A 27347-nucleotide genomic window follows, 5' to 3' on the forward strand; every position below is an offset into this window, starting at 1 on the left:
GAATTTTATGTGAGGCTTTTTTTCTGGAGTAATTCCAACATGAATTTCAATTAAGTTTTTTTTTTTATTGTTATCTTTTTATCTTCTTTGAATATCCATAAGTAATTGGAATTATCATTCCAAATATTGCATTTAGTTTGATCAAATTACAGCTAGAGGATAATGAGTCTCAGGAGAGGACTATACTCTTTATAAAGTCACAGGCTATCAACCCTCAGTCAAAAAATACTTCACCACATAAAGTTGACATTTTCCAGCTACACCTCTTCTTGATTAAAATTAAGAAGTAAAAACCAGCAGTCTAGTTTAATTTAAATTTCTGAATAGCAAAAACTATTTTTTAAAAATCACTTTCTGCTCCCAGTGACCTTAGCAAACATACATCTGTATTCAGTACGACCCTAAAGAAAACACTTCAAGCCTTCTCCCTTGAAGTCAATGGAAGTTTTGTATGTTGTACCATAATATGATCAATTTGGGGTTTGCCGGTCTTTTTTCTCTAAATTCTTATTGACTTTCATGGAAATCTAGTTGCAACTACAAGAACCATGTCCCTGCCAACGAATCTAGTAGTCTGAGCTTCACAGTCTCTGGAGAGCTCTCAGCCCAGGACAGGAGTATTCCAGGTGGGACATAAAGTAACTTTTTTTAATTAATAAGCCAAGTGTATTTTTATGTCACATATACGTTTATAAATTCTTATGGCCTTAAGAACTGTGAGGTGTTTCCAGAAGCAAAGTATACTCTGATACTGAACACGGATGACTCAGAGCTCCCCAAGCGTGATGCCTCTTTTTCAATCCTAAGTGACAAACGTCAATAATTGATAGCACTAATTGTAACGATGAAATCAACAGCTAGCCTTCTCTTTCTGTATGAACCATGAAAATCTGATTATTAAGTGCGCTTTTATTATTTCATCTAAGGTTAAAATCAATAGTGTCAACTTAAGTATCAATTTCCATTCATTTTTTTTTACCACATATACCACTGTAACTTCCTCTTAAGTGATATTTCCACCAGGTAATTTTAACGTCTTTGTACTAAAAGAAACCTCTTCCACTTGTCTGCATAACATGAATAAATAAGATCAGCAGTCAGCTTTTCCTCTTTGGCAAAATTTACACTAGCTTCAGGGAAAGTTTTACATTAATTATAAAATTCAATCTATGCTTAAAGTTCTCTGGAGCTCGGCTCTGATCCACTCTGCCCTTGAGATCTGTAATGCTGGAAAATACTGGTTCAGATAACACGAAGACTCACAAAACTCTCCACAGAAGTTCAAAGATCAAAGATTTTCATTAGATTTTATGCTGCCCATGTTGTCTGGTGAAGTTGCAACAGATGACATTGGAAATTTTGTGTGTAAAGAACAGAACACAGCTCTTTTAAACTTGACTATTTGAGATAACCATGTTTTATACTTCAGGTTCTGCTGCCTTTTCAAAACATGACGTAGTAAAGGACTTTCTGTTCTTAATCCTTAGTTTCAAACATACTGGTTATACTCGCATAAAAATAAGACAAAATGGATCATCAGAGGATTCTAGCACCTTCCTTATCCCAAAGACTTGTACAATCTAATCTTTGAAATGTTTACAGAAGTTTACCTTAGACACTACCACATTATGTAGCATCAGTAATAAGGAGCACTAATTACTAGTAGCAATTTCCTACGAAAGGAAATGAAGGCATTGACTGGAAATTACTCTTTCTTTTCTCTGCAGATGACATTTTGCTGGATTTGACAATTGAAAAAAGACTAAGCTTCAGGGATAAAAAGCCTATTACACAGTTTTGAGACTAGATGAGTAAGAAGAATAAAGAATTCAGACCCATTTTGGAATTTTGGACTTAATGAAGGAGGATGTTAGAAATAAGAATTTAATAAAGTGTTCTGGGCAGCATGGGAAACGTGACTAAAGACATCAGAATGGCTTCAGCAAGATTACAAAAGAACACTCTTACGATTTTCAGCACTGCAATTAATTGAAAAAGATGACAGACAAAAAATACTGGGCAAAATCCAAGCAGACCGTTTTCTAAACGCTGTGGCTGAGTACAGGAGGAAAACAGAGCCCTAGTAGGTGTATATTTAATTTTTAATCTTCTTATTTGTTAAGGATACATTTTACCTAAGCATTCTTATTTGAACACCTCCTTCACTTTAAAGGTTCACAGCCACGAGCAACTAGAAACCCCAGCTCTGGATGCTAAGAATGCATGAAGAATCCAAAAATCTGGCAGTGCCTAGGAGAGAGGGTCCAGACAGAGCAATTCCATTATATTCCCTTAACTCATGCTCTGATTCTGATTATTACTAAACAGCAACTGTGAGAATATGTGTCCTACGCTCCTGGGTCCACAAGGTCAGGGAAACAAAACCTTTAAAAAAATAAAAGCTTATTCTAACATTCCCTTCCGTTGCTACTGTATCACTGTAAATATATCTCACTGACAACCTTGATGCAGTAGGATTTGTTTTCTGTATGATCTCATATACTGTCCCCTAAGAGCCATTTTCAACCAATTAAAGTGCATTTCCACCTTCTTCCTTATATTCAGTAAAAAGCCTCATAGAAAATTCTAAGCAAATTATTTTTAAAAATGGGTCTTTATTTTACCTCAAAAGAAGGTGTAATCAACCAAGAAACAACAGTGAGTTCAAAGCCCTCCAGCAGAACACGGTTTCTGAGGCTGTTCCTGCACTCTTCCTGCTCATCCGCCTTTCCCTGGGCAGTGTCCCTGTCTCTGACACTCATCCACGTTCCCTGAATTGTAAAACTAATGCAGAACCCAAAAAGGGAACAGGACTTTACCCAGTTTCCTTCTCAGGGGGACAGGCTTTTATACTTTCGAAAAAAAGTGACTTTTATCTGCAGAGGATGGAGAGTGAAGAACTACAATGTCCTCCTTCAGAGAACAGTATCAACGTACAGTCTCAAAGCCTTAAAATTTCGTTTCTGCTTCGCTAAGGGAGGTTTCTTGCTTTTCTTCCCCACCATAATTCAATGCAATTCGATTGAATTCACCCTGCAGGGCATGAAATTCCCAATAGATCAGGTGAGACTTTAAACTGCTGTGACTTTACCTTTTATTAGTGCAGCTAGGCACAGAGAGATTGGAGAAAATTCCGGTTTAGGATGATTTACTCAACACTAAAGCTATAACCACAATTTATACATGAATAGAGCAAAAGTATTGTTTACAAGGTAGTTATTTAAAACTGTGCTTCTTAGCAAAAAGAACATATATTACTGAGAGCTACAGCCAAATTCATTCTCCACTCCTGGTTTACTCTGTATTGCCTCTACTGCTATACATCTTTTATGTAATTCATGTTTTTCAAAATTCTGCCACAGCCTAAACAGCAAAAAAGTACACTGCCTGATATAAACCCCTGGATCAACTTTATAAATACAGAGGGATTATTGTAAATCTGTAAAGACATTAACATACCTTAATGTAGGTATACGCAGAGATATTGTAAAACGCTTTGTCCAGAGATAACATGACAAGCTAGAGTAATTTCTTATATCTAACCAAATGAAATTAAACAGTTTAAATAACGGGAAACTTTTTTTTATATACATTTCTAAGTCTAATGTGAGGCAACTATAACATCCATGTGACAAAGCTGAATAATACACTACGTTCAGTAGAGAATGTAAACCATTTGTTAACTCTTAGGGAAACTTCCCAACCCATTTATCTCAGGGAACTGCATGTAAGCGTACATCAACCAGGACACATACCTTCAACTGAAGATGGCTTTTCCAGGTGTACCAGTAGGAAATGAATGACAGTCTAACAAAATGCACAATACACATCGACACAGAAAAGGCATTCACTGAAGAAATTAATTCATCATGCATATGCATATTTAGCGTTGCACCCAAAATGATCAATTCTGCATGCCAAATAACAAGACCCACGATTTTTCTGATCTAAACAAGGGTTAACACAGCATCCTGCTTTGGCTTCATTTTTAGGGCAGTTCTATCATAATTTTCCACAAGTTATACATGACTGACATGACAGAAGCGAGATGCACACTATCTAGCAGGCCATCTCCAAAAGTGAAAAGTTTCAAAGTATTTTATACATATTCTATTTTACTCTACGTTCTTGCCAAGTTTTTTAGCTCCATCAGTGCTTCTGAATTTCCAAACCTCTTCGTTTCTTTGTCAATAACAGAAATTTCTCAAAATGAGAGCTTATCACACAGCAATCCTTTATTAGACTATATTATTACAATCCACATGATGTTACAGCTGGAAGTCTGACAGATTTTTTTTTTTCTGGTATTGCAGGAAGCACTTGGAGACATCTAAAAAAGACAGGTTTTTAGTCATATAATCCCTATGTGCTCTATCTGGCACTTTTTTCCTCCACACCAGGGACTATTTTTGTTGTTAACTGTTTCTTCCCAAAGCCCTGAATAGCCTGATAATTGCCTTTCTGTACAATGTCCTCTCCTCATACACCACATCACAGCTGCTGCATTCAGTTGGAACGCTGGTTTTGTCTATTCCTATCTCCAAATTGCGAAGTTGAATGGCAGCAGGGCACTCGCTCAAAGAAGAGAACTAAATAGGGAATTATTTTTACAGCCACAGAAGAGCCTGAGATTGCAAAATTCACAATTTGCCAATACAAACTGAGGGTGAATGCAATATTTGAAAGGGCAAAAGTAGCTATGAAAGGAATTCCATTTTCATTATGTCTCTATATATCTGTATGCAGATAGCACTTCTAAAAAATACATATAAAATGCCATCAATTGCTTAAATATATAGTACATCCAATCTTACAACCAAGGTTTTTAAAAGCATACTGTATATTCAGTGACTGGTGCCAGGACCCAGATAACACATAATGTTTCCTCAAAATCATACCATTTAAATTCAGTCAAATCTCTGTCAGAATATGAAGTCCTTATCAAAACCCTCAAAAACAGTTACTGAAATTCCAGCAAAACTGTAGTAGTGGACTTATTTTTAGGGAGCTTGCCAACCTAGTATAGGAGTTTAACAGAAAGCAGCTAGGAAGGTACAGCTACTGGTTCCTTTTCCACATAGTGGCTGATGCACAGGACTAAGCAATACTCTCAATTTTTTTCTCAAAGCAAATTTAGTTGACTGAGCCAAGAACAGAACGCTGAGCTTCTGATTTCTAGGACCATACTGCTTCTTTAATCACAAATACTATTCTGTGTTTCCTCCTAAAATAAGTGTAAAATAAACTGCCCACAATCTTTTCCTACAAGATGTCTTGGAACATCTTGTAAGTTTGACAACATTACAAAAAAAAAAAAAAAAGTAAATATTTCAGGTAGCTTGATTAAAATCAAACCAAACAACAAGCAGATCACTTGTGCAGGTGTTTCCAATGTCTCTCTATATGAACGTGTTTGGATAAGGTAGTAGTAAAGAATGGCAGATACATCAGCGGAATGAAAGCACTGTCACGTACTTGCATCAAAATTTTTTTCCCGGTTTTGTTGTTGTTTTTCAGCTACACATAACCGCTGCTCTTAAAGATAGAGGTGTGCAAACCCCTTGTATCTTGGGGAAGGGAGCATTTGGGTGGGTGCAGGGGGTGGGGTGGGGAAACAGGCCTTTATCATTTCTCATGCAATTTTGAAAAGCTAGAAGACCAAATCTTTATTGTTTGTGGGGTTTTTTCAACAAGTGATTTCCTTTTTGCTGTCTCTTTCTCTTCGTTATGTATTCATTACTATACTGCATCTGGAAGATTTATTTTACTCCCACATCAAGTTTGAAACATTTGTAGAAAGTACTGCAAGGTTCTGTAGTTCCATTCAGAGCATCTAGACATTAGTTTTCTTTTTCCCCTAGAGAAGAATGTAGCTTTTTTCTTCTCCTCAGTAAAATCTTCCCCCCCAATTTTATGACCTGAAAGAGATGAGTAACAGACGGATCTTTTTTAATAATCCCAGGAACATCTAAATAATAGTTAAATCCTATGTAATTTGGATATATGGAGGAGGAAAGAGAAGCAGGTGAGCTGGTCCAGAACACACATCACTGAAGGCCTCAGAAACTGCCCATGTTTTATTTGCTTGATGTGTTCTACTTCCCATCTAAATCAGCATCTCTAGTTTAATCATTGCTCTACCTCTAAACTATCATTTTGCAATATGCTTTTTCTTTTTCACATTTTGAGAAGCCACAATCACAGATGCCTCAAATAATATTTATACAGGTCTCGAGAAACTGTTCACTCAGTGACTCACAAAACCACTATCCACCTTTTCTGCTCTTTCGTAGTCAAAGTACTTCCCTAAAAACTCATACAAAATCACAATCAGGTGTGGCAGAACAGTGGAGATACATATCAGAAGCACTCCTTAAACATTTATGATCTTACAAATGTCAGCCACTCAATTTACATTTTTATTTTTGTATGTAAAATTTTATACATTTTTATATTAAAAAAGTTTATCTTTTTTTTATATACTTTTTATACTTTTCCTCTGTGCATTTATCTATTCACTTAGGATTTGCCAAGACATTAAAGAGAAATCATAATCTTTTTCATTCTTCATATAGCACAGAGAACCCCAACCAGTCTGAAGTCTCATTTAGCATCAGACATTTGCAACGTGACTGAAAGAAGCTACATGGTAAATGACTGCAGTCAGTCCTGCAACCCCCAAGAAAAGACACTGTTCTGGTTTGTTCTCAAGGGTTTCCTTGGGCTGAGCTGAAGAGAAACTAACGGGAGAGTGTTTGCAACTGCTAACAAAGTGCAGTAACAGGTACTGCTGTGCAGGACAGCAAAACACACATAAATCCAGCACACAGACATACAATCTTATGAAAGAGTACTACGTATAAATAAGGCAAATAGTAAATTCTGAAAGTAACAGTCAAATCACCAAAAAAAGATACAAACTGCCTAGAAGCTGTTAAAAAATTGCTGTATTAGAAGCCCCTAAAACCTTGAATGACTCTATAAAGCCAAGAAGGCTACACAGGGAACAACTCAGAATTTCAAAAAACTTGCTCAAGGGATGAGAATAGGAAAGGACATTAAAAAAAAAAAAAAAGTTAAACACAAACAGTGAAGTAAGAGGAAATTTGACAGTGTAAGAAGATGTGAAGGTATCCAATATAAAAAGAGGATTTAGAGAAATTAATGGACAGCAGGTTCATAAACATACGCTACAGGGAATAAACAGGGATAGATGTTCTGACATCCCCAACCGAGTGACTGCAGACGTTCTGGGAAGTGAGGCAGGCTCACAAGTTCTGCCCTGACAGAGTTTGCGTTTGCCACTGTCACAGAGATACTGAGCCTGATGGACCACTGAACATTTCTGATGTTCTTGTAATTCAAAAACTATGAGGAGTCACACACTGCGTCAGATCCAGAGCGCCATCCACCACCAGCTCCTGGTGACTCCTGGGGTTTGCCACTGGCCTGAATTCCTTTGTGGTGTACTGTCACCGACCTCGGGTACCCCACAATTTCACCTGAAATCTTTCTAAGAGGAAGAGACACACAGAGATGTAAAATGTGTGTGAAATGGTGTATCTGTGGGTATCCAAGACAACATATCTACATGTTGAATCCAAGGCACGTTGAGCATTTTTAATTGCCCATTCATTTTACGTAGTGATGGAGATGTTTAGTCACTATAGACTGACACATAATTGGAAACATAAAACTGTAGGTATGCAAATTAGATGTTTCTCTGAAAGATCCCGTGATAGGCCTAAAACATCTGCAACATCAGTACTTCCAGTTTACCCAGACAACTCTTGCAACTCCAGACAGGAGAGTATAAGGGAATAAAATATCGCTGAATCACGTCATCTCTAAATTGAGAAACAAATACTTTTGGTGTCAAAAAGAAAGATTCCTTTCAAAGCAGATTTTATAAAATGTGATATAAACACCTAAATATTACAGAGGTCTACCGATGTATCTAAGAAAATCATTAACTGTCCGATGGTTCTAATGTTGACTAATGAATTATTGGTGTGCGATAAGAGGATTTTTTACGTCTGGTCAATAGGATCGGACTGATATGATGTCTTAGAATTAATAGGCTCAACTGCAAAGCATCTAGTGATCACAGGTGGGAAAAGAAAACAAGGCTGTTGTGATTGTAGATGAAAACAATGGAGAATGTGGCTTACATAATGTGAGCAACTAAAATCGACAGTATTTCCTTCGCAAGTTAAAAAGTAATGTGCACTTTTTTCAGATTGACCACATATATATATATATACACTCTCATACACCAAAGGCATCAGACATCACTGTTTAAATAAGTGCTTCCAGGAGATCCATTTTTCATACACTTCAAATTCAGTATAGTTTAGAAGAGCAAAACGTAAGAATTGAACAGAACAGACAAAGACAAGAAGCCTGGCTGGTAAAAGAACAAGAAATTATCTGAATAAAATATTTTCAAAGGCAAAGTTCTTTGCAAAATGAAGCAGTAGACAGGGAAATGATATCCTGATTTAGACAAATTGTTTTGGGAGAAAAAGATAAGGAGGAAAATAATATGCTGCTGAAATGTTTTAACTTTTTATTCCAAGAGTAAATTTCAAAATAAATTCAGTTTAATAACAAAAAACCCTCCCCACATTTTATGTTTCATCTGGGATTTTGGGATCAACCTCAAGATTAATATTCATGACATATAAAGCTTAAGAAAACATTTTAGTAATGTGTTTTCTTTAAATTTTATGAAGAATCTTAACTCTGAGACTTTATTTCCTTTCTCCTGCTCCTCTTGCTGGTTATTTTGAAAGCAGGTAATAACACCGGATAAAATTTCACCATGTATCACTAACCTGTAGAACTGAATTAAGTGTTCCTTTCTGAAAAAGCAGAACTCACAAGTACAGTAAAAGTCTGAAGTGTACTACAGACCTATGCTCCAGTAGGAAGGAGTCAACAGTTGCATTCGATAAAACACTATTTCTGAATGCACACCGTCATTTCTGTTTGCTTTTGTGTTTAGAGTATTTCACTAGATCTTTTATCTTTCTACTACAACATCATGGGGTTTATGTATGAAATCAAACCTTAACTTCTATCGGTGTAAACTCTGAATTGAGAAGACAATCAAATGCTCCTCTTACCTCGTTCTGGAGGTCACGGATCATTTTGCTCTTCCTTTCCATTTCAGTCTTCAAAAAGTTAATCTACAAGTTTAACGGAAAGTTAAGCGTGAGCTGTTGAAATGCACCTAAACATCAGTTTAACCATTATTTGTTTTTCTACTCTACTCACAGTTTTGAAAAAATAAGACCAGAAAAACCCTCCCAAACCCCCCCTTATGCTTATATATCAAATTGGTCTAGGCCACAGTTAGGCTTCTTGTAAGGCTACAAACATTTAGCATGATATCTACTAGAAGAGTTATAAACAAGAGAAGAAAGTCCCTGTACATAAATAATCTTACTTTACTTTTGCACCAGTAGATATTGTGTTTATTTTTTTGCAATTAAGTCCAACTTGACCTTCGGTGAACTAAGCATTTTTACAACAATATTAACTGATAATTACGATCTAAACATTTGTTGAACTTCTAAAAACACAACATCTATCAAAGCAAATTTCTAACAATTATTTGATTTGAATGCTACAGTACTGGTCCTAATGAGATAAATGCCTTGATTCTGATCAGACTCACCTGTGGAATAAAGTGTATTATATGGGAAAACATTCATATTTGGTCTTTAGTTCCTATTTAATTAAATGAATTGCCTTGCAAAGTAGACATATTTTAAGATTGGTTTTAATTAAAACACACATTAAAAGATCGTTTTTACAATCATTCTAAATTTCTTTCAGGACTGAGCTTTCTTCCTGGTTTATGGAATATAACAGGAGAAAGGAGAATGTAATTATAACATATTAAAAGAACACATTCCTTTCACTCAGAAGGAGGATGCTCTTGGATACCTTAATTAGGAAAATACTCATCCCTATCTACCCAATGCTCCGTGCCATGTTCTCTCCCCTACAGATACAAAGGTCTACCTGTGTTCATGGGAAACTACAGTTGTTCTGACACTGCAGCAGACTTGTTAAGAAAAACAAAACCTCTGTAAGAGAAACATATTTAGATTATAGAGACATTGACCTAGAGATTAATGGTTTGGATGTCATGCAGATAAAAAATGACATTGACTCCGCATGATGTGGCAGCTGTTCTTAAAATCATGTCCACACACTCATGTAGACAGATGTCAGTAATTTAAAAACCATCACTAGACTTGACATCACTCTCCTCTGTGTCAAAAGTGAAGTCAGAGAACACTATCATCACTTGAGAGAGAAAAGTAGATAGGGGGTCCATGAGACTAGTGCCACCTGACATGCATAAATGTAACTTCTGCAAACTCAACCAAAACTTGTCTAAGCAGTTTGGTTGTGGAAATACTAACTCGACATCCAGCTACCACCAAGGCTGATGTTTTTACAGAACATTAACACATTCAGCATTTTTCTAGCAATCACATCCACAAATACTGAAATTTAGTCCATGTATACAGTATAATAAATATGAAGATTTTGCACAACAGAAAATAAAGGTCACATCAAAACATGAGATCAGGATTAATAGGGAAATACCCAAAAATAACCATTCACATAGTGGGCTTTGGGTTTTTAGCTGTTCAAAAGATTTACCAGCTACCATTGAATAATGACAAAAATGACCTTCCAACCTCCATTAAACAGTGTTCCCTTCCTTAGTCCTAACTCTCAAGAGAATATGAATATTCCTTCACAGCCCTTCACTTCTAAATCTGAATATATATGAAGACATATGGTACCAAAATTATTATCTGTGTGCTCTCTATACATAGCTGGTAAGTATCGGAGAGATAGGTAAGACAACACAGTATTTAACCAGCAATCTATGTTAGTTAAACCAGTAATTTTTGTTAATTACTATTCACATGCATCTGATATCATTGATACGGACACCTTAAATAGTGCGAACTTACTGGTTTAGCTTATTAATTTAAAAAAGGGTTTTTTACATCTCTTCTTAAAAATAATACCAGTATTAGTTAAGAAGTCATCCATTTTTACTTTCATATTGTAACAGCATTTTTAAAGCTCTTCTACTAAATCTTTAACTGAAGAACCACTTAGTCTTAAAGTACAGCTACAGAGCGGTACACAGGAGGGATTTATATGGCTCGGCTACTGGAACTAATGTAAAGATAACCCTATCTATCCATTTAAGTGCATCTATGCCTATAATTTCATGGCAGAAATTTAAGGCAGATCAGTCTGTATCAGACCATTTGCATTACGCTTTTAGTCAGTCCCAAGGACAAGCATGATACCATTTTCTAGAAGAGATGTAAAAAGTCTACTTTCAGCCACCAACTTCTTACAGCACAATAAACAAGAATGAACATTTATACCCAGCTTTAAATTCAAAGACACAGAAACTGAAAAACTGCAACTAAGAAACTCGATATCTCTTTCTACCCAACTCGTCTTGACATTCACCTCTTTCCACATGTTGGCTGCCTTTAATTACTATCTAGCTGTAATTATGAAAATACATAATGAAAATGTATTGTTCTAAGGCTGAACTTTGCAATATTAATCGAGGACACTGCTTCTGTCTCCTGGAGACAGACATCCAAGGTACTCAGAGCTTTGTGTGTTTCAGAGCTCATTATGTTTATTAAAGGCAACAGCTTCCATCCAGTGGCCTTTACTCACAGCAGTTTGTGACCTTGAAATGTTCAAATTAAATTTTCCCCCATCGAAATACAGAATGCTTTAGCAGATGGCAGTGATCTAATTCTAAGACTCAGACAATAGTTAGTTATTCACTACAGATGAAGGATGGAAGAATACCAATGTAACATCATTACCACACAGTCAAAGCTCAGCTGCATGCTTACTGCTTACCTCCAGACTTCTTGTATCTTGCTCAGGACTAAGACATGAGCAAATAAAATATACCTAGAATACATTCATTAACACCTAACTATTTTGGCAGTATCTAGAAACCCTAACATAATCAATATTAATTTTCACAGTCTAATTTTCAAGTTATAGTGTAGGAATTGACTCCAAAAGCCAGAGAGAACTGGTTAGGCTATCACCTAAAACATGGGAAATACTCTTTCCTTTGGGAAAAAGTGTTCTACAAAGTGTTAAATACTTTTAAAAGCAAAGCTAAATATATTTTTACCTGCTAAGATTTCTTAGATAAATGTAACTTTTAAGCTGTGAGCTACATTTTAATTTACAGAACAGATTTTTGTCAGAGAGACATTTATGACTTTTGGACCTGTTATAAGGGCTGTTACTAAAGGAAACAAATATTTCTGAAGCAAAACAAACATCTGATCTTTTTATTAAAAATACAGGAGGCATGAATTCTTGACATTGCTTAAAATTCTTGTTTGGTGGTGGATCTCTCTGAATTAAATTCCCCATATTCTGATAGTCTTTTATTAGTAAGAAAAACCCTACTGGTTTCAAAATAGCCATACTGTTTATTGTTTATTTTTACAAGTCATACATAATGTGTTACTTAAGTCTCATTTTTTTTATAGTGAACACTGAGCAACTGGGAAAAAGAAATTTACACAGGCATATTTTCTCCTTTATTTTGACAGACAGTACTATAATTGTATTGTCAAACAATTCCATCACCATGTCTTTTTAAAAACTGTTAGTATGATTTAAAATATCAATGGGAACAAAAAGAGGCAGACTAAGCTTACTCTACCTAGCCAAACTATTTTTTATTATTTCCCTGTTTCATTTTTCATTTTCTCTCACCAGAGATATCCAGCTCTTTTATAAACTTCATTAACTGCAATTAATGGGAAACAACTTTGCAAACCTTGAGGTCACTTCCCAAAAATATAACTATTTCTTAAGATACAAGCAGTTAGCATGAAGTATAGTCAAATGAAGAGCCCTTCTCCAAAAAGCTCTAAGAGCCTGTTAATCTAATGCAGAGATACAGAATCACTACTTACCCTATTTATTGAAATTCACTGGGAAAAAAACACTTTCAAGTTACATGCATCATTTGCCCTCTGCCTTTATGTTAACAAAAGTGAAAATTAGTCCATGGTCACTAATCCTGTTTCTGGAAGAATTGGTTCCACTTCATATTTAGAGATAAGAGTTAAACATAAATTTTTTTCACTGCATAACAACCTACTATAACCTGCTTAGGTATTTGATTCTGAATGCAGAACAAAAAGCTCTGTCAACCTTTATCAACTGTTAAAGAAGACAACAGGCTATTTGGAATTGTGTCTTACACATTTTATATACGTGGTGTATAAATAAACCTAGTACAGTGCTTCTGACTAACAAGCTTTATCTATTTAAGAAATGCTTTTTGATATACAAATAATCTACAGTTCTACTGTAAAACGGTCTGTAGAGAAGCTCCCTCACAACTCAAGGCTTTCTGGAAGGCCGTATCTGACCTTGAACTTTGCAACATAGGGTTTATTTAAATCTAAAATTTAAGCCATCCTTATCATAACTAGTATTCCTTTGCACATTTTACTATCCCAGATAGAAAAGCTGAAACAAAAGGCACACATTTATCTGAGGTCTGCCGTATATTTTCTAGAAAAGACCTGTCCCAAGACAGACTGCTGCTGTTCTTGGTATGTTAGTGCTATTGATGCCGTAAAGAAAGCAGAAATGGAGTGCTCACTTCTGCTAAGGGCCCGCAGGTCAGTAAAGGACAGGAATGTCTTTACACCTGCTTTTTCTTTCCAGCCTGAGTTGCTGCTTCTACCCTCAGCAAGTTGTTACCAGCTATGAGCAGCTCCCCTGGCTGCTTGCTGAGGGACTGTACCCACCAACGCTCCAGCACATCCTCACAACAGCAATTTTTTAGCTGCCTCCTGGCTTCTCTAGTCTTAAAGAGCCAAAAAAAAAAAAAAAAAAAAAAATGATAACATCGTTTCTGATGAGTCATTTGTGCAACTGCTAGTGGAGAGTCCTGCCGTACATTGTGCATGACACGGATGCGAAGTGTAACGTCCTGCTGTGGCGTCTCCTTTGTTCTTTTCGTTTGGTCAGGGCCCTTAAATACTTTCCAGGCTACTTTTCAGGTTATTTTTCACGTATTTTGGGTAATTCTTGTAAATTCTTACTTGCACTTTTGCATTTACCTAACAAAGAACACCCTCAGGCAGGTGTTCCCTCTTGAATATATAGATCCAAGTAACATACAGTGAGCATTGTACTATGTCTCCTTGGCAAGTGCAGGGAAGAAATATGTGTTTCCAACCCCCCTCCAGTGTTTTATTCATTTGGCTTTGAGAAATGTAATTCTATTCTTATTTACTCTGATGAAAACCAAGATTTACTTCACCAAATCTTGTAGAATAAAAGGTGCTTAAACTGGATTAGAAACAAGACTCACAATTCATTAAATTAGAATTAAATTCAAGCTCCCGTCCTCTAGCTAGGCTTGCCTCAAAGTACTAAGACCTTCTTTAATACCATCCATATTGCATTCAGAAAACCATGAAACACACGGAGAAACCAGGTGTAAAATAACCGTGTGTGACGGTAATATTTATTTCCGTTTCTATTGCAGCTTTCATCTGAGGATCCTGAAGTACCTTTTTGAATATTCATTCAGTCTCAATGTATTGTTGAGCTTCATTATGTACATTGTACCTTGAGGCATAAAGAAATGTCACAAACCAAGGACACGGTTCAGCTTTCCTTAAAATCAGTGGCAAATTTAATATTCTATTATTGGCAAGTTTTAGAATGCAGCTCAAGAACTCAGTTTCTCTAACCACCTGACAACACTCCAAGCCAAGTTCTGTTATAAACTCAGAGGGGTTTTTCCTGGCTTCTGCACTAGGTAATATTTTTGCTTACAGTTAACAGTAGATTTTGTTTTAACTTGTGTGGAACAAATCTTGTGCTTTTGCCCAGCGCTAGGGTGTGGACTGAATTTACACAAGGCACTGCTGTTCAAGTTAAAAAAAACCACTATACCACAAAGAACAGCAGAGCCAATAATCCATTCACTACATCTGAGATTTATTTAACAACATAGCTGAATTACTCTTGAATATCAAAATCTAATACAGAGATTAAATAACAAAGTATGTTTTCCACCTTTAACTTGTAGGACTAGAATTCATCGTGCTAATAAAGCTAGTGGGAATGTGTCTGTGCACCTGAAAAAAGACAACTTCCAACAAGCATCTTCTGAGTACTTAGCAGACACCTACATTATAATTTTTCTTATTTTGGGACTATATATCTTTCCTCAATATAAAACCATTTTAAAACAAGAGTGGTTTGGGTTTTTTTTTTTTCCTGGACATATGCTGCCCTGGCTATTGAGAAAGACCCCAAAAAACTAGTTATCCTTTTCAAGCTCAGTACAGAAATCAGTTTACTTGTTTTCTCCCCTCAAGAACAAAAGAGGGGGGATTTGTTCTCTAGACAAAATTACAAATACCAAAAATTCACTGAGTATATGTTATGGGGGACACAAGAACAGGTAAAACAGTATCTTCAAGCTTCTAAGTAACAATGGGAAAAACAGTGTTTTCAAACATCGTGTTAATTGAAGGCAACCTACGTTGTTTCTAATTAAAAGGTAGCATGTAAAACATGCAGTCTCACATCTTGTTCACCAACGGCATAAATTTACATGCACATCACATTCATACAAAAGAAGGCATTTGTAAATATTTGTTAAATTTAGTAATTATTTTTAAAACTATGTCTTGGAGGAACCTTTGTATTGTGAGCCTGGAAGACAGCAAAATCTCACTAAATAAACAAGTAATTACCCAATACGAAACTGAAAGTAGATCTACAAGCCCTTCTAGGGGCTGGTATTCAAGTCCAGATTTAGAACCACAGAACATTTGAGGTTTGAAAGGACCTCTGCACATTATCTAGTCAACTTACACTCAGTGGTACAGGAATTCTCACCAACAAAAGAAACATTTCCTTTTTACATCTTAGAATTACACAGAAAACACAATTCTTTTTTTTCTTTTTTTTTTTCCCTGCAGCAGAAAAATATGGGTATTTATGCCCCAGAACGTTACTGCGCTACACAGAAATCCAACCAACTGTGTAATTTATCCAGAAACAAAATTTCATTAAAGCATGGAAAACTTAACAGGATTTAATACCTCCCTATAGTGATAATGAGGCCAACTATAGTCAAAATCGGACATTCTACTATTTTGTTGCTGAAAATTGGTAGCGATTCAAAAAAAGTCAATGGATATATGACAGTGTACATTGGTATAGAATGAGACGTGAGGGTCCATAATGACAACCTCATCAGGGAAAGGATTTAGGCCCAAGTCTCCAGGCCCAAACCTCCAAAATTATGTATCTCACATAAATTAGTGAAGACAGGGATTTTAGCACTTTTGAACGTACAAATTTTTTCAGTTCCTTCTGAAGCTAGTAGAGTACTAACACATACTTGAAATACAAGGTTTTTTTACATGTAAAGTTATTTGAGGTAATGACAAATTCTCAAGGCAGAAGGACTAAAAAAAGACAGAAGAAACAAACAAAAATAATGAAAGAGGGACAGGGAATCACTCACGGTAGCCTGCTGCTTTTCTGCTTTCTCAGCTGCCTCATTAAGCTGCTTCTGAAAGGCCTCCTGGAGAGATTTCATTTCTTCCCTAGTTTGTTGAAAACACAAAACACAAACTTCAACACAAATGTCCATTAGCAAATAGTTCTTCAGATTCTCAAGAAAAGGCACCTTTAATTATTCAGAATAACAGACAGATGCACTGTGTCTATAAGTCTTGCTAATAAAATCATAATGACCCCATGAACTATAGTGCCAACACAAGACAAAAATTATCTATGATGGAAATTGGCCACCTTTTACATCTACTGAATAGCATGCTGTGCAAAACATCTGCCAGTGTATACTTTCTAGCAAAAAAGGATTGGCACCAAAAAAAAGTGAGGCTAAGTGGGCCACTGAAAATGCACCAAAATGGAACAATACTATTATCAGTAAGAATTAGTTTATACCTGCTTTAAAACGAATAAATCAATAACGCTCTGATGAAATCCAACCTTCATGTGCTCTTTGTAGAGACAAACCAAAATTCATTAGATTTTGGCATACAATTAAGAAAAAAAAAAAAAAAAGAAGATAAAATTGGGCTTTATTTGAATCAAAAGCCCCCTCTGCATTACTGATGCAGAGAATTTCTCCAAATTGCAAAGAACTGCGGTCGGCTAAGAACCTCTGTTAGGCACCGCTTTCTATGATTCGTATGACACACCTCAGAGCTGTGAAATTAGAAGAGTGACATATTTCAGAACAGCTACAGAGCTTTTTCAGGGCTGTTGCTTGCATGGATAAGCCTCTGCAGAAGACCAACACAGAACTGGGTCTACACACAGATATTAATTTAGCTCAGTTAAAACTAACCTGGAATGGAAACCATCTAGTACATACAACAACAGAACTTGTGGATCATCATTCGTGTTAGCCAGTATCTCGACGACTTTTAGCAATTTTGGCAACACTGGTACAGAAGAGATTTAATTGAAATAGTGACTGAGCAGCATGAAACCAGCGCACCATCATCACAATACAGCTCTCTTATGGTACAAACAGATGCGATCGTTTCAACGTGCTGATGGTGCAAAAGACTAAAACTTGAGGCATCACAGTAAATGACCAAGTTTTACTTGCAAGTTGGGAAGCCCTGAAAAATTCACACAAAGGGATTTTAAAAAGTATATAAAGTATATAAAGAAAAATATATTAAAATATATTAAAAAAACCCAAACTAATTTGAAGTCAGCAGAACTACATCTACTTGCACAACCTGAGAATTCAGCACTCTAAACTTTACTGTATCATCCATCATTGCAGGGAATAATCAAAGCAGTGCTCACAGACCAAACACAGCTCACATTTGACCAAAGAAGATCCTAAGATTAATATCGAGATACACTAGGAATTTTGGTTCAAATACAATAGATTTAAGCTTAACGCTATGTTCAGTTCTTCACTTACACCAGACAAAGTGCAGCCTGAGGCTCTAATAGTAAATAAAGTAAATAAACTGTGAGCCTTCCTTAGTGAAATTCTGAGGGAGATTCCCTGGCATATTTTTAACACCTTCTTACATGAACTTCCACACCTTTCTGGAAATGACATCCAGTAAGCCTATGAACAGCTGTCAAGTACCTGCAGGAGGTCCAAGGAATTTTCTTGGAGTATATTGTAAAAGCCTCTTATTTTCTGAAGGAGGGTGAGGGCTGCTCACAGCATATTTCAGGGATCCATGGTCTATCTCTGGGAACTGCTGTTGTGCAGATACTCAATAGCTGAATCCCTTAGAAGCAGATGTCAACACGTATTTTTGGGTGGACCTTAGGAGACTTTAAGGTCTGATTTAAGGAGGAGATTAGGAAAAATACTTGTAGTATCTAGTAAAATTTTCCCTTAGCATACTCAACTTTCCCATCTGCAACTAAGATCTATTTACTAAACAGTCCATTAATACTTCTAATCAATTAACATCTCCATTACATAAAAGCTGCACAACAAACAAGAAACCACATTCACGTATGAAGGATGGAATCTGTGACAAGGGCAGTTTTTGATGATGAGACATATACCTTCAGTTGCACCCAAGCCACGTAAGTGTTTAAACAGGAAGTTTTAGCTGAAAATAGCTGAAATTTTGCTTTCACTTTTTAATAGATTTGTCTGGAATACCTGAAAGATCCATATGTATCCAATACTTCTTTGTCACAGTAAAAATGAGAACTTCTATGGGTACTGTATTATGGATCTTTTTTGTTGTGTATTGAAGAATTGAAGGTCATTTTATCAGAAGCCTTCTCTATAGCAGCACAACTTCACATCTACTTCTGTTAATTACAGTATCAGCGGTAAGATGGTTGTGGGATTTAAGTACTGCATTTCTAACGGTTAAAGAACTATGAATTTTAAGTGTTTCAATAAATTATTTTTCTAAGGAAAAACATGAAGTATAGATGCATTCATTATATAATATTTTTTCAGCGAAAGTGATCCCTATATTTGCCATGTTTTCTTGTTATTAAAATCATATTGATATTTTTATTTGCTGGTCTGAATTCCAAAAATTAGAAGAGAAGTGGAATGGTAACAGTTACTTGTGATGAAGCACTAGGGGATCTGAGACTAAGAACTAGGTTGGGAACTTGCATTTCTTAAGTGCTCAATGAATAATTTGAAGTGAATACTTCTCTACTCCTAACTGCCTTCCTCACAGATATCCAGTGCAAGTATTCCCACATTTGCTCAATGACTACTGATTTTGAGTGTCTATATGCATAAATATTTATTTAAGAGGCCCAAATATACATCATCACCCCCAAATTCAGAGATGGAGATACTTTAATAATTTAATTAACTGAGCATTACCATCCACTAATTATTTTCTAAAACTTCTGATTTTATACTTAAGAGAAAATTTCATGACTTCCTGAGTGGTCCCTTTCTTTAGCAGATATCTTACCATAGAATTTAAATGCCTTTTCCTAACATATATCCAATATCAGCAAATATATAATTTGTTTCAAAAACTTCCCAAAACAGTATTCCCTGCCTCTATTATACTGATATAGATATTTAAAAAAATATCTATATCTATATCTCTACATATATATATATATATATCACACTCTGGCACACAGCCGTGTTTAGAGATTAAAGTAAAAAGGAAAGATGAAATCTCCTAGACTGAAAGCTTTAAATCTGGAAACAGAAAGAGGAGGTGGGGTCTTACCTTTGCTTTTGGCCCATTTCCAGAAGTTTCTGCACATCATTTTTGGCTGATGCTTCATCATTTTTCAAAGACTGATAGCAAAGGAAGAACTCTATTACCAAAGAGATCTTTAATATTATTCATCTGTGAAATGATTTATTTGGTCCTCTTTCATAAAATGCTCCTGCTGAATTACAGATGCTTGTGAGAAACAGAGGAATAGCCAGACTTTTCTTTTACCATAACTCAGCACAGTTAACTCTACACAGCTGTTTTTCAACTATTAAATGTGAGCTAATGAAATAAAATAAGCAGATCTAGAAACAAACAAATGGCTAAAAGCATTAAAATTGTATGACAAAGGTAAGTGTGCATACACAGAAGGTAACACTACAACTCTTTGCCTGTATCTGGATCTTTGCAGTGTTGAGTCTAAAATATCTCACAGTATAATTTTGCCAAATACTCCCTTCAACTGTGCTGCATAAAAAATCCCATTCTAAAATAACTGTCACAAGCAGCAGCACACTTCTCTAAAGAGTAAGAAAAAAACCCCTACAATAATTAAGAGCAGTAAAGCACTCAAAAAACCCCAAACTCAAGTGTTGACATTAATTAGAATCAGAGAAGTCTGGAACAAAAGATGATACACTAATATAATATAGCACGGTAGTGATACACAGTACCAGCATTCTTCTGTGAACAGATATAGGGATTCTACTCCTTGTATTTTTCCCATCTAGCTTACATCAACATGAAGATAAAAATGCGATGTCAGGAAAAACACTGTCCTTTAAAATGACATGAAATACAAAACAAATCTCAACTGATAATGACTCTGAATGTTTTCACCAGGCCAACAGACTATATCTGGGAAAGACAGGCATGCTCTTAAGCGAACATCTTGTGATTTCAGGACCCCAAATCCAGAGCAGGATTTTTAATCTAGCTCTCACTCTGAGAAGCTGATTTGACTCCAGAGTTCATCTGACTATTGCCCCTTCAGCCTACCCATGATACCCAAAAGTTAAATACAGAGGCACCTCAGCTCTAGCTGCAGGCTCATCGAGCACAATTTCTCAGCTAAACTTCTGATGTAATGCCCTGCTGTCAATCCAGTCAGTCTGTGTAGATGGAGTGTCAGGTAGGTAAAGGGGCAGTTAAACCAGGCTGCGTACATGTAGCTCATCAGTAAAGATGCAACCTGCAACAGCAGAGGAAATCCTTTATAGTAGCTGCCAGGACAAATGTGTGATAACTCCACTAAAGACAGCTTATTCTTTTTCCTTCCCCTTCCTTTTTTTCCTGCTATGTTCCGTTTTCATATTTTATATTTTTTGAGTAAGAGGACAAATAACCCAACTCATTAGGATTATGTTTCCCATTAAAACATTGGGTTTATGTTAAGTATAAGATCAACAAAATAGAAATTATTCACATATAAAAAAAAAAAAACCAAACCACCTAACACATTTTTCATAATAAACAGACACCAATATGAAAATGTCAAGGTAAGTAATCCTACAGAAACTGAGACAGAACCTAACCTGGAGGTTGACTTTAATTCCCTCTAGTTCTTTAGAAGTCTTCGACAGTTGACGAAGAATATTGCTCCTTTCCTTAAAGACTTCTTTCAGTTGTCTTTCCAGTTCTTCATAGCCCTGTCTAACGCAGAAAATAAAAGCATGAGATCTTCTCAAAACATTACTCAATGCGTTTGAAAACAGTCTTAGTTCATCCATATCGAATTAATTTCGACACTCTTTACAGGTTCCAAATTGGAGTGTGTGTCCCTGTTCACCTATACAATAACTTGATTTCTCCTAACATAGATAAATAGATGTTTTATATGTCAAAATGATGTGCTGCATCTCAGTATGCAAATTATCAGGCTGAAACACTGTAAATGTTGTATTGTCTGTGATAACAGGAGGCAGAAAGGAATTATGTGAGTCATGGTACATAGCGTGAGATTTTTCTTGTTTTAAAAGTTATTCCATACAAGAACCCAAGCAAAACTTTGAAAAAATTAAGGCTCGTGACACCTGGTAATTTGAGAGAAGGATAATTCAAATCTACTTTAACTTTGTAAAATTAATTTTGTTCCACAATTTCTCCTCACTTAAATCTCCTTATAGTATAAACTAGAACTGACAAATATGGTAAGAGGAATCAAACCTAATTATTAATTAACGGATAAGTCAAAATATTCTATCCTTTTCTAAAAGGGTAATTCTTACTTGGAATGTAAGCATACGTTTTTAAAGTTCTTATAAAATCCACAATTAAATAAAGCCAACACATATTATTTTAGGTTGAATGAAATACAAATCTCATGTTCCGTTTCAGGAAAAAAGCAAACCTTGCACTTAATTCTAAAAGAACACACATTGTTATTTAAAATTGTCATTTTGAGGAAGACCGATCAGTGAATTGAAACATCCATTCCTTCTACAACTTTATTTTTTTTTTTTCCTTGCTGTACCTCTGGTTCTAAGAGGGGAAAAAAGAACCTCAACTCTGCAACACATCAGTACTATCTTCCACTTTAGCAAAGAAACTCAGTAAAACAATTAAATATGCTACCTAATATCAGTCCAATCTACTTTATCATCAATATGATAGATTTATGAAAAAAAAAATAAAAATCTATATTAATTGATACTTTGGATACCTAGAAGAGATGAAAGTGAATAAAACATCTCTTTCATCGCACAAGAATTTAGGCAGAGACTCAACATTATATTGAAGTTTCAGCAATATGTATATTCAGCTTTCACAGAATGTTGCAAATTAAAAAGCATAGAGTTCTTTGAGTTTGCATCGCTAATGAAATATGAAACATCTCCAATTTCTGCTTTTTGCTGCAAAATAAGAACTGATATCTTTTGACCTGCAATGTCGCACTCAACAATTTCAGTGAAGATCGTCAGCACAATTACTAGGTCAAGTGTTTAATTTTACACCAGAAGTTCTTTTTTAGAGGAAAGTTGAAATGGAGAAGTGAGATTCCTTCCACGCCCCACAAAAATATAATTGTGATGTTTTCAGAGGATAGTAAAAAACCACAATCTTTCTAAGACATTCCATAGCTGGTACATAAAAATCTTAGCTGTCAGTAAAATGTTTTTATTTTCTTGATAAATTTTGCCTTTTCTTTAAATCTGTGGATGAACTTTATTCTGTGCTTTCCGGTTATTTCAATTACGTTCCCCCACTAGAGGGGGAACAGAGGCACCTCTGAGAACAACTGTAAGAAGACAGGGGGTGGTCAGTGTAAAGGAACAATGTGAGGACTCAGCTACGCTTAGCTACTAATAACTAAACAGCACTCGTAAGTTATCTGGTTATCCTTGATATGGATAACTAATTTTGTCAAATATAAATTATCTTAAATAGAGGTTACAGAGAGTTAGACTCATCGTGGGTTTACGGTAAAATCTATATGCCCAGATTATGGCCCTTACAGAATTTACCATTATTTCCATGAAGAGCTTGCATCAGATTTTTCTGTCAAACGGAATGAAAGAACCTATATGAATTAAATGTAGCTAGTGTTAAAATACCTGTTAAATATTAGCATTCTGGTTGTTACATACAATCAAAATAAAAGATCCTGCATTAAGTTTTATATAGAAACATCCAACAGCTTTTTTTGTTGGCACTCCAGTTGTGCGTGGTTTTAAACAAGGTATATACATCACTGTAAAAGAGCTGGCTCACCTCAGCAGTAACAACATTATATATAATCACCCTGACAAGCTTCAGAGAATACTCCCATTTTAATCTCCCGATGAATAGAGATCAACGAAGAATTTCCTCTTGCTAAAGTAATGAGGTAGTTTCAATAAGGTCATCCCTTTCATTCCTCTTTAAGCATCCTAAAAGTTCATTAGGCATGATGGTCTCTTTTCCATTGAAATGTTGTGGTTTTGTTTAACGTTAAACCCGGCATTCAAGAATAAAAAAATCATCTGCCATTGGTAACACTCTGTTGTAACGATCACTTTAAAGTAACACCCCCCTCCAATTCCAGTTTAGCTTGAGCATTTAAAAGCCATCTGTCTTAGGCAGCCAATTATGCTGCCCCATGGGTATTCAGTTGGCACAAGTTTCACACCATTGTCTTGTAAATACTAATACATACCCATTTGCATAAACGGGGACATTTCCCAATTTTTTAAATTAAATTCAATATAAACTATGCATGCGCTTATATTTTCCTTCGTATTATCTTTTATAACACACTGGGTTGGGAGGAGGAGACAAAAAGCCGACACCCAACTTACCACAGTGAGTCACAAAACAAACCAAGCCTTCAGAACTATTTAGAATTAAAATAAAATAATTAAAAAAAAAAAAAATGAAGATACAAGACACAGCTATCAGATGTATTAACTATTAGGTCCTCAAAGGTTTTTAATTCTGGATGATATCATCTCTGATATCAAGCTTTGCCTCAGCATTATGTCCCAGAACAGCGCCCACGTATTTGAAGACAGTAAAATTCAACCCCACACATGTGATAACGGAGAAACCCTCAGATTAGCCTATCTGTTTTGGTTACCTTAATTTTCACATTGCAAACTGGCACCATTTAGACCAACAAAGTGCAATTCAACCGAACAACTAAATTTGTAAATGTGGTGGTCTAATCACGAATCAGATTATTCCAGAACTCTCATATTTGCCCACAAAACTGAGTATATCTGCACTTCTACACTTCCTTAATATTAACGGGATTCTCAGGACTGCGTTTAAGGAAAGATCCATGGTCAATTGCTTTTCTTATTCTTCCCTTCTTGAATTCTAAATAATTGTATTTTAGTCTCCCCCGTATTTGATAAGCACTCTTTGGAAGGTTTCATATATGCAATACAATTACATCACTTTTCCACTTCGGCACGCCATACTCTGGAGCCGTCTATTACACAAAAAGCATCTTGAATTTTCTAAAGCTAACATTAGATTTAGAAAAAATATTTTCACCGTGATACGGTAATATTTTTTCCTATTTGAAAACACATAAATTACAAAACATATAATCACAAACAGAATTCTGTCCCGATGAGTATCAGCAAACTCCTGTGAAATTGATTAACTAAGATTTGTTTAATTAAGAAAAAAAGCAGTTGGACCAGATTATCAACCAGACTTAGCGTAATTCTTCTGAAGTCAGAGAATATTTAAATTGAAAGAACACCTATTCTATATCTAGGTACCTGCCTCAGTGAAGCATATGGGTCTTCAAGAAGGCTGGCATCATCTGTCAACCATGCAGGAGAAAGTAAGAGAAGGAGCTTTAGTAGAACAGTGAAATGTTAAACTCAGTGACAAGTTTTGTGGGTGTGGAGGGAGAGTGGATTCTTGCAGCCAGAAAAATAAGCTCTAAACAGAACAATTTGATTGTGTTGAACTTGGGTGCCAGTCTCGTACTACAGAACAAGTCTGGAAGAAGCTAATTTAGTGAGTGTGATGTGTCACCACTGCACTGCCCTGCCACAAACACCATGAAATCCCAGTGACCTTCTAAAATCTTCTAACCCTCAAAAACTGTCCGGGATCTCCAGTCATCCTGCAGTCTATGTGGCCAACAGAGGTTAAACCCATTCCTAGGAAACCCCCTATGTCATTATAACAGATTAAATCTGTTCTCTGACTATTAGGTGACACCAGTTACACCGTTCTGCGAAATCAAGTGTCATTATCAGCATTTCCACCTGGGATTAAAATTATTATTTATCATTTTAGCACATGAATGTGCTTTTAAAAATGCTCATTATGAAACAGAACAATTTAGCAATACCCTGCATGTTCAGGTCATCTGTAGTACTCTAATTGCAAGCTGTTTTGCTTTTCACCATCAGCCTATTGATGTAGTGTCAGCGGATATTCCTGTATCATTTGTTTTCAAGGGAATGATGTTCATTTATAGTTTTAAGCTTAGTCAGCTGTTTTGACTCTTCTATTATTCTTACTGACATGATTTAATAGATTATAGTAAACATTTCAACAGATTCTAATTTTCGGTATGCAACAGAGACAAATGTCTAGTAACTAGAAAGACTTTCCCCCAGAGATCACTCCACCTCTGACCGTTATTTCCTTAAATATTAGAATTTAAGGTTTTAGTCTTCAAAGTAAGGATCGAGTTTATTTCTCACTGAATAATATGTACTATGTCAGGACAATGTAAAATTGATTTTGGTTTCCCACTAGATTTAGAAAGCCTGTATTTGAAATAAAACTTTTATGAAAATTTCTATATTTATGATACATAAATTTCCCTGACAAGGGGGGGGAAAAAAACCAAAAAACAAACCCACAAAAAAACCCCACAACCCAAACAACCGCACCCTTAAAACAGAAGAGAAAATTGGAATACCATCTGCAGTTTAAGGCAAACTTAAATAGATGTCTCTTTCAGCAAATCTGTTGTCAGCTATATTCTTTAAGCCGCTCTAAAAAACCCATTCATTTTCTTCTCTAATTGCAATTAATAGTTTAGGGCACTCTACTGTGAATTCTAAAAAAACTAGGTGAGATGATGAGATGGTCACAGCCTTACGGCTTTGGTTATTTTTTAAAGCTGCAATAGTTAAGAAAAGAGTATACTGTACACTTTTTCATGAATCATAAACAAGAAATATTGCTTACAGACTACACTTGCAAAGTGCAGGATTACCCAGGTGTTTCTAAAGCAAACTTTTGAAGATATTCTTGGCATGTTCACATGAATGCGGTTTGTATTCAGGGGAGAAAAAGATTCATCACAGTTCTGAATTAACGTGTCTGGAAGTTGAAGATAAGAATCTTTAAAATTGTAAAATAAACAAATGAGATGGAATAATTTCTAATGATAACAGAGCACTGTAATGCTGCATTTTCTCTTTCTAAATATGAGCATTTTTAATCTAGAAATTCAGTGTGAGGGAAGTAATTTATTAATGAGCAATAACCAGAATGAGCAGGTTATCTAAATAAAATATGCAATACATAATTATAGTGTGTGTGTATGTATATATATATATATATATATATATACACACACACACTGTACTATAATAGTAGCCAACTTAAGTTTCAACTACTTTTATCTGTTATTCAGTCAGTTCTGAACTAACAATTACATATGGAAAAAAATCATATAAGCATGAAGTTGGTCAGCATGTTGCTGTGAAATCCAGCCTTTGTCAGATAGAACCATTCCCCACACTCAAACGCCATTTACATTGTGTGTTTTGTCTTTGGGCATTATCTAAACAGTGTGTTTCAAACCGGGGGTGGGGGGGGGTGTGCAGGGAGCAAGACAAATAGCAGAAATCCTGGGGATTTAGGGCAAGATGAGGAAATTTTTTTTTACCTGACCATCATAATTTGTGCAAAATATTTGGTTGGCATGTTTCATCCCTACCTACCAAGAATAATGGATGATCTTGTGGTCCAGGCTGGATGTATTAACAGTTCAAATAAAAATCACACTGTCAGTCCGTATATGACTATAGCAGGTTATGACTGCTTAAGTAGGCTTAAGTGCCCAGCTTATTC

General features: G+C 35.7%; 1 protein-coding gene across 1 annotated transcript in view; it reads right to left on the reverse strand.

Annotated features, from left to right (window-relative positions):
* The window catches only part of LUZP2 (leucine zipper protein 2), a 200234-nt gene that overhangs the window by 90019 nt on the left and 82868 nt on the right, over positions 1-27347 (reverse strand). The window contains exons 2-5 of the mRNA XM_026850920.1: positions 21347-21464; positions 19821-19891; positions 16610-16691; positions 9129-9191 (exon numbers count right to left, since the gene is read on the reverse strand). Coding sequence (XP_026706721.1) covers positions 9129-9191; positions 16610-16691; positions 19821-19891; positions 21347-21464 — 334 coding nt within the window. The remainder of the gene's footprint in view (positions 1-9128; positions 9192-16609; positions 16692-19820; positions 19892-21346; positions 21465-27347) is intronic.

The sequence above is a fragment of the Athene cunicularia genome (assembly GCF_003259725.1).
Source record: "Athene cunicularia isolate RWA chromosome 5 unlocalized genomic scaffold, athCun1 chr5_part3, whole genome shotgun sequence".
In the NCBI taxonomy this organism is placed as follows: Eukaryota; Metazoa; Chordata; class Aves; order Strigiformes; family Strigidae; genus Athene; species Athene cunicularia.